This window comes from Planococcus citri, chromosome 4, assembly GCF_950023065.1.
Source record: "Planococcus citri chromosome 4, ihPlaCitr1.1, whole genome shotgun sequence".
In the NCBI taxonomy this organism is placed as follows: domain Eukaryota; kingdom Metazoa; phylum Arthropoda; class Insecta; order Hemiptera; family Pseudococcidae; genus Planococcus; species Planococcus citri.
Window position 1 is genome coordinate 41960221 of NC_088680.1, and position 14811 is coordinate 41975031.

Sequence of the window (14811 nt, forward strand, 5' to 3'; positions counted from 1 at the left end):
TTTTCAATCAGTGGGTGTTTTCAGGCCCATGTGAGGACCTGTGTTTGAGACAAGCACAGTTTTAATCAGCAGGTGTTTTTATACCCAAATACTCAAGTAAGGATCTGTGGATGAGTTCTCAGACACAGTTTTTAATCAGTGGGTATTTTCAGATCCAAGTGAGGACCTGTGGTTGAGACAAATACTGTTTTAATCAGTGGGTGTTTCCAGATCCAAGTAAGTGAGTCAGAGACACAGTTGTCAATCAGTGGGTGTTTTCAGACCCAAGTAAGGACCTGTGCTTGAAACAGACACTGTTTTATTCAGTGGGTGTTTTCAGACCCAAGTAAGGACCCGTGGTTGATAGTGAGACAAACACTGTTTTGATCAGTGGATGTTTCCAGGCCGAAGTAAGTGAGTCTGATTCATGCATTCGCGAATGATTTTTTCATCCCTGAGTGAATCAATAATTATAATCTTCAATTCTCATTGTTAGATTTGAAAAGTTGTGATTTTGCCACGTTCTTTTTCCTTATGAATGATTTAGCAGTGATTTCGTTTTTCTTGAATTATTTGTCAATTCTGAGCAAATCGTTCGCGAACGAATTGAGCTTAGTTTTGATGACACTATGAAACGTTTCAAGTAATCAAGTTTCGTGATGCTGTCTACAAATACCTAAATTGATTTTTCTGTGATTCATTCGTTTGCGAATGATTTTTCTCTTTTGAGTAAATCATTCACATTTTTTATTGACATATTGAAAAACGTTTCGGTTTGTTTTGTCATGTTTTTTCTAGTTTCATTTCCGAGTGATTCACGATTCTGATTGAATCGTTCGCGAACGAATCAACTCCAATTTTTGTTAGTGATTTATTCTATCACGAACGAATTCATCTTCGGTTCTTATTGTTGAATTTGCAAAAGTCAAATTTTTTCACGTCCTCTTCCCATGAAGTTGATTGTTGATTTAGTTGGTAAGGGCAGAGGCACCAAATATGGACCACTTTTTTTTGGAGGATTGCCACTTGAAAACTATAGGGGCTAGAAACCTCCATAAAGGCTTAAAATGAAGTTCCATCCTTCCACTAACACTGTACAAAACTTCAGGGGTGAAGGTCAACTTTAAGTACCTATGTTTTTTTTATTGTTGAGTGACGAGTGTCAAAATGACAGTTCAAAATTTTGAATGCCTAATATGGACTACCTAAAGAATTTCAAAATAAACATATTTTTCCGTTTCAAAACATCATATTTATGTGTAGAAATGAACAAAAAAAGTATTTCAAGAATTCCCTTTTCAACGGCTGTAAGAAATGATGAAAATGAGTAAAAAAGTCAATATCAGAGGTGGTCCATATTAGCGCACCCCATTAAAAAAAACTTTGTACCACAAATTTCTATTCATACTCTCATTTTTAGCTGAAACTACGTCCTTTTTTGATATTATAAACGTCAATGACATTCAGAAAATTACACCACATATATTTTAATAGAAGTTGAAAAACACACTAAAAAAATGTTTTAGTGTCTCAAAACAGTTTTTTGAAAATTTCTCAGCGAGTTTTGACTTTACAGACTTTATAATTTGTGATCTGTCACGAGAAAACCAACCTAGTGTCCAAAACGTAAATTTTACAGGAAGGGCATTTGAAGTTTTGAGTCTATGTATCAGGCAATCTAAAATTTGTAGGGCCATGAAACTTGCACCACTTTTGGCCCCCATGAGTGCGAACACTACCCGATATATATATATATTTTTTTTCAGAATCATCAGATTCAAGGTTGCCAATTCCAAAAATCAAAATTTCCAAAAATCAATTTTTTCGATTTTTTTGAATTTTTTGCCAAAAATGTTGCAAAAACTACCCGAATATGAATTTTTAATGAAGAATAAGTTATTATTATTAAATTTATCACATTTCTTAACAAATTTCTTCAAGGTGAAAAGAGTAGATTTTTCCAACTCAAGCCTTACTCAAATTTCAAAATATGGCACAAATCCTCCAAATGTGGGCCGATTGTTGTAAAAATTTGCATTTCGACTCCTCAGAACATACCTTTCAAGAAAATCAAAAAAAAAAATTTCACTTTTTACTGTATAGTTGCTCTATTTTTTTGACCTCAGATTTAGGGCCAAGAGAATCGTTCGCAAACGTTTCAACCCCCACAGTCGGATTCAGTAACCTAAGTACTACTAATATCCACCATAAAAAAGATATCGATTTTTTGGACACTAAGTTGGTTTTCTCTCATTTGTTTTTTGGTGAAAAATACATCGGAAATAATTTTTTCCTGACAGATTGCGCTAATTACCGACGAGAACGGGCGCTGGTCCATATTGCAGACTGGTCCATAATTGGTGCCCTACCCTTAGGTATCGTGATTGAATCGTTTTTGAATAATTTGTCAATTCTGAGCAATTCGTTCACGAACGAAATGAGCCCATATCTTTAATAAGAGGTTTGAAACTGTCAAATTTTGTCAAGTCATCCGCATCTAATTGAAGGGTTTAATTCCAAGTCGGCCTAAGTCCATTTTTATCATTTTTGAGTTAGCAGCGCCAACTGGTGGTACAGGTCGGTTAACACCTTTATCACCTTGTCCCAACACCTGGCGTTACTTTTTTCGCTCAGGAGCGCTGTTTTGCCGGCTCAAAAAAACAGCTGATTATTCCAAAGTGGCCTAAATCATACATTTTTTAAGAGTATTTGTATACAAGTGCGGTTGTGCCGGTTTTTTTTTCAAGTTTTTCAACGATTTTCGAGAGACGAAATTTGAAGGTGCTTCGAATGAAATTGTTTCAGAAATGTATTAAATTGATGATTCGTGAATTTTTTTTTGAAAAAACGCGTTTTTCAGCTCTTTTTCGAAATTTTTAACATCAGATAATTCCAAATGGGCCTAAGTCCACTTTTTCTGACTGTTTGACGCGCTCTGGAGCTGAAAATACGCAAAATTAAAAAAATACCAATACGGTACTTTAAAGCAGAAAGATCAAGCTTCACAACCATATAATCACATCATTTATTATTGAAGCGGAAGGGCGAGAAAAACACTTATTTGTGTTTTTCTCGAAACGGAAAAAATGGACTTAGGCCGACTTGGAATTAAACCCTTCAATTTGATTATTCAGTGATTCATCCGTTCGTGAACGATTTGCTCAGAACTTCAGAAGAGAAAAAATCGTCGGTGAACGAATCAATTCATTCATATTTTCTATCGACAGATTAAGGACCATTTCTCTCGTCTTGTCGTGTACTTATTATCCGATTTCATCTCCAAATAATTCTGATTCGCCAGAAATTTCGAGCCGACGACGCTATCTCTCAGCAAGCCGGTCGTTTCAAACCTTACAAAACGTTATAGAAGCATGAAAGCAGTAAAAAACACAGCTCGACGCTCGTCGTCAAAAGTTTCATATACTTTTAGAACAAAACTTAGCTCGTAAACGGCGTTAAAAAATGAACACGGAGGTGGAATTTTATTAGTTTTGTAAACTGCGAAGGAGAAGTGACGAGGTAGTATAAAGGTGGGCGGATTCTTCAAAGGCTGCGTCTACTTTATCGTACAGTGGTGGTGATGAAATAGACGCTGCTGTGCTGTCGGAACCGCAAAAACCTCTATTCGCTGATTCCCGTTGTCTGGTTGGAGAGTTTTACATTTCGCCTTGTATGTCTCTAATTTTATGGCTATACGTTTTAGCCTAAGCGTACGTACGTAATACGTATGGTGGTCGCTTCAAATTAGAAAGGACTTTTCGTTTGGACAGAATTTAATTAAAATGGAACTCGGTCTTATACTCGTATTGAGGCTTGTTCTGGATGTATTGAAAGTAAATGAACAGAGTAAGCGTGGTATGATTTAGATGGTTTCTATATAGAAAATGGATGGGGTTTTAGAGAGATGTTGTTGATTTGAAATCGGATGCGAGTTTTCAATTTTTTTTTAGTACTTTTGAGGAATTTCAAGCCCAAAATTGGGTAACGATTTTTGGAATTTTTGAAAAAGTGTGATATGGTTAATAAAAATAGGCAGATAAAAGCTTTGTGAAACATTCACAAAAATATTTTTCGATTTTTTTCAACGAATTTTGAGCCGAGAATCAAATTATTATTTCAATATTTTTGAAAACCTTTTCATCTAAGTATGTGACTTATCAAGATGGGAGCTGAATTGAATGCAATTAAATTGAGAAATACGTGGTAAAATTATCAAAATTTTAATGATTATTTTGAATACAAAAATAAAATTATGCACACTCACTCTATAATGAACACATTTTTAAACTTTAATGTTATTCGAAAGCAACCTACGTTAGGCAGCATTTTCGGCCATAAATTGATAGCATCCAAAATGCAATAAATGGGGTACAATAACAGAAAAAGTAAAAAGTGAGATTTTCTTTTTCCAAGCTTTGCACTGATATCTTACCACTTCGGAAAGGTTTATAAAAATGGATGATTAAGCAGATCAGTAATGGTATGGTCAGAATTTCTTCAACGGAATATTCTTCTGTGAGATACCTCATGTCATTTGTCGTAAAATTTTCACCTTGTCGTGCTTTGGGATTGATGTTGCTCCTAAACAGCAAATTAATAAATAATGTGATGTGGTGTATGGTATAGGAAGTTTCAAAAACTAAAAATAAATAAAATACGTAAGCTCAATAATTCAAGTAGGCAAAGCATAAAAATTAGTACGTATTGTATTACTTGTGAAATGGGACCCTGATTTGATGTACAAGTTTTATAATACTAAATCATCTCAGGACAAGCTAGGTACTTATAATTATATTTTCAAAATAAACGTTTGAATAACAACCAGATAACACAAGCGAATGACAAATTCTTCTAAAAAAAGTATTTTATATGTGAAATATAAGTTACTTAATCAAACTTTCGTATCAGAATCACTTCCCTACAATTTTTTCATGATTTCCGGGATGAATGATTATAATGTTTTCTGTTAGAAACAGATTGTAAGAGTGTAGGTAATTTGTCCCGCTGATTCATCTTTTGATAACATTTTGAATACAGATGTTGAATGAGTCTACTTAAATGAATCCACTCATTTCTATAGACAGAAATCTGTGGGCAAAATTTCACATCGGTTGAAAAAATTTATGAAATTCTACTGGATGTTAAAAATTTTTATTGCACTGATGCGGACTGCGAATAATCTGCAGTTCAACTGGCAAAAAATCCTCTAGAAATCAAAATGCCTACTTATGGGTCGAGGTAATGAAACCTCAGATGATGCTCATTGTCGCTTGAATTGAAAATACCAACTCAGAAAGAGAGTATAGGTAGGTAGGTAGTTAGTATTTTTCATTAAGAGAGGAAAACAGTGAAAAATAAGTTCCTAGTTGTCAAACTTTGCGTTGATACCTTACGCCACTTATGAATTAGTAAAGTAGTCTGCAATCTATGCAAAATGGGAATTACCTGATGATTTGATGCCACTAATAATTTGATACAGATATCACAACGACAACAAGATCAAACAACATATTGCAACACATTCGTAAATATTCTGTTCTACCTGAAATATGTAGGGTGTAAACTTAATGGTGTATGCATTAGGTATTCATTACATGTTATCGTTAATTCGTGAAAAAATCATATGAGAAATACAGCTTTTAATTTATAGGTAATATTATACTCACAAATTATTTTATGAGTAATAGTTTCCATGAATGAAGAAATACCCACTAGTAATCAGCTACTTGGTACATATGTACTATAAGTCATGTAGGTACTTATCACTTTATTCAGAAGTGACCGTTCGAGCTATCGGAATAGGAGATAAAAATTTCGCAATTTTGACTTACCAGTTACCTGACTTTGCCGGGAGTCTTCCTATAGTAATTCTCGATAATACGTACCTAATATACACTCGGATACGTACATTACATTCTTGAATTATTAAAATAAAACACAACACCAAGGTAGGAACGTCTTGTTGTAGGTACTGATATAATGAATACAATTTTGACTTATAAACTAAAGGTTTTCACAATAATTAACGAATATGACACTCGAAATGGATTAATTCTACTTAATTGTATAAATTAGAATTAATACATAATAACCAGTACGAATTAACAGTTTAGCCAAGAATGGAGCATTGTATTACTAAGTATTTTTGCACATCTAGCACGATGCTAGGATGGGAAATAGGTAATTGAAAAAAATATATCGTTCGCGCTTTTTCCTAAAATTTTGTCAGTATAGCAGGTGTTCTCAAAATAGCATTAAAATGTCAAACACCTGATTATTTTACATAATTAGGTAATTATAGTTCATTTTCACAGTGTGTTATTCAAAAAATAACTAACCAATCTTTATGAAATTTTCAGAGTACTGATTTTGGATTTTCCAAATTGGAATACGAATCACTCAATTTTTTCAATTTTTAATTTTGCAGCGTTTTTACGATTTTAACGAAGTACGAGTATGAATGAATGAATGAATGTATGAATGAATGAATGAATGAATATTATTTATTTTAGGACGCTTCAGCATCTGGGCTTTTTTGCGTTCACAATACATTTACATTATATAAACAAAATGAACCACGTGCAGACAACATAACAAAAATCTCAAAATTTGACCCAAAAAAGCTCAATTATGAAAGTTACAGGAAAAATCAAATGAAAAATTATCGAGCACTTCTAGTGTGTTTCAAATGTAAACTCTTTTATTTATTTGAAAAAAAAGCATAAACGCCTTTATTAGGGGTGCTTAAAGTGGGGGGGGGGCTGTAAAAAAGGATTCAAAATTACAAATATACAGGGATGAGCTTAATTTAACTTTTTCATACAGATAATTGAATATATACCTAAAAACGTTACGTTTGGTGCAAATCGCAGGTTTCTAATTTTCCAGGGGTTCCCAAAATACTTATCGAAATTACGAAAAATTGGAAAATTGGATTTTTGAATACCAGCGCAAAATTTTATCGAGCTCTAAATTTGGTAGGATGGAGGTCTTTCAGATATGTACCTACTAATTAACTGTAAAAATTTTTCTAGTGGGGTTCAAAGGGGTAGATTCAAAATAGTTGGTTCCAAAATTTTTCAAAAATTAAAAAACCCTTTAATTTCTGCTCCCAAGGGTCGAAAATATAGAAAAAGGTTCAAACAGATATTCCACGCTAAAAAAGTTTTTGAAAATAATACTCAGTGGTTCCTAAAATTCTTGTTTTATTCACAACTTTGGGAACTCCTGGTGCCAAAAAAATGGTCTTAACGGGACTCCTCCTTTGTTTCCTTATAATGATTGATTCCAAATTGATTTGGAAAGAACCGAGTTTATACTTACAAACTGAACTTAGGAAACCAAACTATTAAGGCTATTCTCTACCCTCCTGTTATCAGTAAAATTTTGATGAAAACTATGAACTTTGGCCGGGGATTGTGAGAAAACTATTGGACGGATTTTTGTGGGGTTTGATTTATTTTATTCAGAAAACATTCAAAAGCGAGGGTATGTCGAGATATTTTTGATTTATGTCATTTTGTGGTTGTCATTGGGAATTGAATGGAGGTACTACTGATGCTCAGATCTCCGTTGGAAAAGCTAAATTAGAAAATATGGCTACATACCCTCGCTTTCAATGATAAAGTATTAGCATTGGTGAAAAAAAATTGAAAGAATTTTGAAAATTCACGGAGAAATCCCCGTCTGAAGTTTAGATGGGAGCGAGTCGCGGGACATAGGTACGACTAAATTCGTTCACTCGATTACACGCAATCTTATGAACGAACGATGAAAATAACAAACAAATCGGCTTCATATTTCGAACGTTTTCACTGGGGGTAGAGAATAGCCTTAACTATTTAATTTGTTTCCTGGCACAACATTTTGACACTCACAACATGGTAAAAATTTATTATGCTCTCTATCAATTTGTGCATTAGTAATATTAGTATGGCTTGTTCATCGGGGGGGGGGGGGGGGCAGCGGACTATCACTTAGAACCTATTCATATTCTACATGAATGGGCAGTTAGGAGCAGTGCAGGTAAAAAGAGGGGGGAAGTCCAAAAAACGATTTTCAAAAACTAGAAATTCTGCCTATTCAAAAACTCTATCAAGTCCAGGCAATTGACTATATACAAAGGAATAGGTCCAAATTTAGAGTTTATGAGAATGAGAGGTGGAGGAAAATTGAAAACACGATAGCTCCCCTACCTAGGTACTGATGAGATAGATCAAGTGCTCAGGCTTCGTGGTGTTTGCCAAGGCTGTTTAATGCAGTGATGAGTAGAGGTTTGGGCTCTCAGCTGGCGGTGGTCTGGTGGCTACTGGAGAGCGAAAACACCTTACAGACTGCTGCCTGTACAACAATGACCATGCTAATTTTGATGTGAATGACGACCCACCCACATCTGTCACTTTTGGATGCCACATGTTGATGTGAATTTCGACTCTGTGTCGAGCCAATTGTTGATGTAATTGTTGACCAATGTTGATCAGCACTAATGTCGACAATTGGCTCGGCATAGGGTCAAAATTTACATTGACATGTGGGATCATGTGACCGTTGTGGATGGATCAACATTGGCATCAAAATTTACAGCGACCTCCAGCTATGTAAAATGTAAAATTTTAGTTTCAAAATTGAAAATTTTTTTCCAAAAATGATTTTCTCTTACACTCTTAGGTGGCCATTGCTTGTGCTGAAAGCAGCATTGACGCAGAGGCCACCTCCGAGAAGTATATACAGAAAATCCATACAATTCAGTAGTTGAACATTAAACTCTTTATATTGAAAGGTGCAATAACTTATCTATACTAAATTAATACATTTTCATGTCGACAACATGTCGATGTTAATGTTGATGTGAAATTCGACATCTACAAATACATCCACAATATCAACGTAATTTATCAAATTTGAGAAATCTTTGAAAATTTGGTCGATGTTGGTGTTGGATGTAAGGTGGATGATCAACTTTCACATCGACATACTTAACATTGACAACTTCAAACTATGGAAAAGTGAATAATTTTAAAGATCACATTTTTAAATGTTTACTGAACTTTTAAACACTAAAAAAGAAATTTTAATCCTGAAAAATTGGCCGACATAGTTGTACTTAGATGTAAATTTCGAGCATCAAAATTTACATCTACATGTAGAAATGGCATGTTAAAGTGTCAGAAATAATGAGAAAATTTCGAAAATTGTCATTAACCTGGCTTCTTTACGGACAGAAGATTCCTATTAAATAACTTATTGGTCACTTTTCCATCATTATGTTGGAAAAAACGTAGTCGATGTAAATGTTGATGTTGACAATTGTTATAGGGGTGGGTAGTACGACATCACATGTCTATTTTTCTGTTTGCTTATTAATATGTAAGGGTCCTGTTATTCCGCTGTAGATGCATTCATTTCAGTTTATTCTAGGATGATTGTTTGATCTAAATGAATTTGTCTTTCTGGCATGTTGATAGATTATTTTTTGGTTTACTACTGAGTACTGATGGACTTCACCGATGCGTTCCTTCACAATTGTGAAATTTTCCTATGTTGTCATTATTTTTAGTTTTGTTCTATATTCATTTATTTGTTTATTTTTGCTTTGTTTTGTTTGTTTTTCTTTTTTTTCCTCCTTCAATTTGTTAATTTTTTTTTCTCACAATATTTACTGTTTTATGAACAATGTTACCATGGAGGCTCCCTCGCTAGCGTAATTGCGCATTGGGGGATATTTTGTAATTTCGAAATACTTTGGAAGTAAATATATTGATTGATTGATAATTACCAATATTGAGAATGTATTCGAAATTTTTCAATTTTTTCCTCATATTTTGGTGCAATTTCTTTAATTTACTGATTCTCATAATTTAATTTGAGTATCAAGGGAAAAGTACTTAATGTAAGTTGGGGTGGTTGCCCCCCCCCCCAAAAAAAACAGCAGATTTTGACCAAATTCAGCAGAAACCTTCACTGTGAGTTGAAAGTCACTCAGGAAACATTTTAGCTTCAGAGGTGCCCTTGAGAGGGAGAAATGGGTGCTCAAAGAGAGAGCATTTTCGAAAAAACTGTGACTTTTTCACTTCTTGTCATCACGCTCAAATTATTGTTATTTGTGTTTTGAAAAACTTTTCTTCTAGAATATTTCGCATTAAGTAATCATCAAAACATCGAAAGGTATAATTTCTGAGCACGAGGAAATATTTTGAAAGGGAGTGTTGCCAATTTTTGGATCATTATTTCCAATTTCAAAAATTTGGGAAAAATAGCAAAAAACGTATGAAATTATTCTTTTGATTTTTTAAAACTTTCAGTAGGTAATGAGGTAATGACTAAAAAATTGGCACTATTGCGTTTTAAAATATTTCCCCAGTTTTAGGAATGATACATGTACCTAGGTATCATAAAATTTTCACGTGGGATTTCTTATGATGATTACCAGTAATTTTTTTTCGTGATAGCTAATTTTCAATTTTTATTCGTGTTTTAGACCTATTGCCATATCAATCTACCACACCTACATGCTACAATGGCTCGAAGTATTTCCGCGAAATCAAATGCTAATCGTAAGCGGCGACCGGCTCATCGAAGATCCGATATCCGAAGTGCAGAAAATCGAATCGTTCCTCGGCCTAGAATCCAAAATCACCAGAGATAATTTCTACTTCAATCAAACGAAGGGCTTTTACTGTTTGAAAATCAACGGCAGCGAAAGATGTTTACGAGAAAGTAAAGGTCGAAAACATCCCAGAGTCGATCCTCTAGTCGTATCCAAACTGAGAAAATTCTTCAACGATCATAATCAAAGGTTATACGAATTAATCGGCGAAGAACTCGGTTGGCCTGAGAATTAATTTTTATTCTGCGTTTTTTGCATTTTCCCCCTCAATTGTTTCATTTTCAATTTTTTTGTTTTCGTTTTAATGCGAGTTTTTCCCAAAGGTATGGATTGGAATGCAACATGGTGGAGGTATCGAATTGGTAATAATCTGTGATTTTTTAGCAAATTCATACATATCAGTAGTTTTAAGATTTACTTACCTTTTTTTCTCTTGTTTGTTTTTCATTCATATCGAATTAATCCGATACCTACCATTTTTAATATTTCCTGTTTTCTTTTTCGTCATCCCTTCTATACTCTTAAATAGGAACTTATAATCAAATTTTCGTGACCTGACTTTTTAATTACCTATTAGGTATTCAAAAACATACCACAACATACCATCAAATAGTAATTTTGGTACGAGAATAAATTTTAATCACGTAATTGTCTCGTGCCCCGTAAGTATTTTTTAAAATTACCATCGAATAAATATTTACCGTTTATCAAGCCCTTTGAAAATGCCTCATTATTTTTTAAATACACGCCTACCTACTCGATTATTATTATAAAAATGCCACCACTGAAGGTGGCTTTTTTGGTGGTTTGTGGACAGGCATAGTCGTTGGAGGGAGAAAAGAATAGGTGCCTACCTAACTAAAAGTACAGCAAATGGTGTCAACAAACAAACGAATTTTGTAATTATAATGAACGTTCGTGTTTAGTAAATTGATTCCAGCTCGTTTCCCATCTACGTTCTTCTCTTTTGTATTTTTTACTTATTGTGTGAAAAATTTCAAGTGTTTCGTCGAGTTTTGTTTTTTTCCCCCAAAGTGTTGTCGAACAGGGTTTCATTAACGTAATTGTAGTTTTATCATAGGAAATAATTGTTTAGAGTGAGATTGATGAAGGAAAGAATTCGAGGGAGGGTTTTTTTTTTAGAGGGGATGTTATAAATAGAAAATACGAGTCTTTTTTAATGGAATTTTTCGGCGATTTAATTATTCTAGCAGTTTTTTTATTTCTTGTGCTTTTTTTTTTAAATAAGAAAATTTTATTTATTTTCAATTTTTATCAATTACCAAACTTTGAAAGCTCGTGTCTCCAAGCTGGATAAAATTTTGGGAGGTGAAAGGTTCCTTGATTTTGAACCAAATTTTGGTAAATATTTTGAAGTTGAATGGCAAAATAATCATTAGGCACTCCAGTGGAGCTCAACTCGTCTCTGTGAATTGCAATCCAAAAACGCGGAGTCAAGATTAATAAAAAATTTTAATTACTATAAAAATGAGTTGAAATATCACGAAAAATTTGATGATTTTTGGAAATCTTGAAAAAGTGTGATGCAATCTATAAAAATGAGTCAAAATTTCATGAAAAATTATAACATTGCGAAAACATTTTTTGATCGTTTTCGAAGAATATTTTTTGAGTCGAAATTTTTTCGAGATTTTTGAAAAAGTGTCATCCGATCAATTGAAATGAGTCGAAATTTTGTGCAAAATTCAAATAACTCAACGAAAATACTTCTTGAGCATTTTTGAAAAATTTTGAGCGCTAAATTGGGTCCCGATTTATGAGATTTTTGAAAAAGTAGTTGCATTTTATGCAATCTAAATAGATTAAAATTTAAGAAGAAATTTTGATATTGTAATGAAATTTTTTTGAGCATTTTTGAAGAATTTTGAGCACAAATTTTTTTCATGATTTTTGGGATTTTTGAAAAATAATCTTGCGACCTATCGAAATGGTGTGAGAGGGATATATGCCGTTCCTGTAAGGGATATTAGGGACAGATTACCACCCTTGTGGTGGTAACACTGAACAGCGTCGCGAGCTGGACGTCGAGTCCGGTGATCGGCGCTGCGGCCGTTATTCGTCATGTACTACTGTGTAGTGTCGGGTCAGTTAATTTGAGTTTATTGGGCACGTTCGCGTGAATGGTTAATTTGAACTTATTATTTCTTTGTAATGTCAATTTGAGTTTATATGGTTAATTTGAGTTTATCAGTGTATTAATTGTGTTAAACGGTTTCGCCGAAGAAGGCAATTATTATATTATTGTTTCATTGTGTAATTGTGTTTAAATCGACATGTATCGTAATTGAATACATAATTCTACCAACACCGCGTGTCGTGTATTATTCTGTGTAATATTATTTACCAATCTAGCCGGGGTAAGTCTCTTCTTAATCCATTATAGGAAGTCAGCATAAAGTAATATTTCACATTGGCGCCTAACTGCAATCTGAAATTAAATTTAGTGCATTTTTCCTGCTTATACACGCATCCGCGTGAGCTTAATTTGGGCTCCCTGGCCCAATTTGCATGATAAATACTGCGCTAAATTTATCTAGATAATATTAGGAGCTTTTTTCGCTTTTGTTCGTGTGAATTTTCCGGAGAATAAGCGCCCACAAAAGGCCGAAGAAAAGTTCCCGCGTTTTTAGATAGAACAGTGCATCGTACAGTAGCAGCCGGCCCGCCAACGCCGCTGCTGCACCCGCTCGTTGCATCGAACATCGGACGATATCGCCGTAGCTGCAGCTGCCGCCGTCGTCTCAACGGTTAAAACGATTCCACGAGTTCGCGCCAATTTTTCAAGTGCGCGTCTCGTGTGAAGGTACCGCCGCAGTACCTACTAATTTTCTCTTTATTACTACCTCGTGAATATTCTCAACTTGCTTCAATTATTTTATACAATAAAAATATTTTTCGAATACGTTTAGAGAATTTATTTTATGTCCAATACACCACTGCGCCGCAGTACTCGGACCACCACACGAGTAGATTATAACGAACGTGCGTTACAAGGAAAGAGTACATCGCGCCGTAGTGTGCCAAAATCTACTTTACAGCCAATCTCCGAAACTAAACCCGAAATGGCTGGGAATAATAACATTCCGAATATAAACTTCCCGGATCTACCTGAGGATGACGAAGCAATCAATTGCGCATACTTGAAAGCTACAATCCAACAAGGATTCGCGGTAGAAAGAGAACATTTGACAGAGCTGTACATTCAGCAACAACAATTTAATAACCAAGTGGCAACTAGCAGCCAAGCCGCTCAGAATTCGCGCCTTGCCGCGCAAGAAGCTGCTATATCAGCTGCGAATGCAGCTAATTTTGTTCGCAATGTCGACCCTAGACTAACATCATCGGAGACTAATCTCGCCGAATTGAGACAATCGATTAACAACATAAACACTTGGGCCACTGAGCACGCAGCTGAATTCGCTGAATTAAAAACAAGCACACAGTACTCGGTACTACAACTTACCGAACGTGCAGACAATACAGACGAAACATTACGTCAAAACATAATTGAAACTAAAAGGAATACTCGTAACCACGAAGTACTAACAACTGAATTCTTCCGTCTAAAAGATAAATACGACGCGGTGCCACCGCACCAACAATTTACAGCTATTCAAGGCAATTTACAACCACCTCGTATTGACTTCGGTATCATGAAGAACGCCGGCATTACATACACAGAGGAGAATCGGTGGCACCCCCACGAATTCATTGAAGCCTTTGAAGATCATATGGCGATGTACAAAATTGAAAATCAGCACAAAGCGGCTGCGTTTAAGTCCGTAGTCATTACGAAGGACGCCGCCCAATGGCGACAAACGTGCCGCAGCACTGACACGTACGAAGCGACGAAAACCAGTTTCCTCAAATATTACTGGAATGCAACCATACAAGGTCAAGCTGAACTTCAGTGCGACAGGGTCAATTCCGCTAAGACTCTGCCAGAACTCGTAGCATTTTTAACAAGATGGTTAAAGACATTAGCGCAATCAAATCATCGCGGTACAGAATTCCTATTACAGATGTTTAGGACTAAAATGCCAAAACAATTCCACAGAGAATTACCTATAACAAACAACACGACGGTTACTGAATTTATTGAAAAAATGCAGAGCATTGCAGACGATTATCAGCGACTTTGGCACCAGGAAATTAAACTGGAACCATTTGAGCGTGGACCAAACGGTAACCCTCGACGCACAAAC

General features: G+C 34.9%; 1 protein-coding gene and 1 long non-coding RNA gene across 4 annotated transcripts in view; one reads left to right on the top strand and one right to left on the bottom strand.

Moving 5' to 3' along the window:
- Nucleotides 1-12913, top strand: part of Hs3st-A (Heparan sulfate 3-O sulfotransferase-A) — a 130729-nt gene extending 117816 nt beyond the window's left edge. For both annotated transcript variants that reach the window (XM_065363862.1, XM_065363861.1), the window contains one exon: nt 10457-12913. In XM_065363862.1, coding sequence (XP_065219934.1) covers nt 10457-10820 — 364 coding nt within the window. In that variant the 3' untranslated portion in view covers nt 10821-12913. The remainder of the gene's footprint in view (nt 1-10456) is intronic.
- Nucleotides 4184-5970, bottom strand: LOC135845365 (uncharacterized). Of its 2 annotated transcripts, none has more exons than XR_010558738.1 (3): nt 5811-5970; nt 5425-5521; nt 4184-4560 (listed from the first exon to the last, which is right to left on the bottom strand). It is a non-coding gene; the product is annotated as an uncharacterized LOC135845365 (long non-coding RNA). The 2 variants fall into 2 exon arrangements; XR_010558737.1 differs by having other exon boundaries at nt 5646-5970.
- Nucleotides 12914-14811: the final 1898 nt, after the last annotated feature.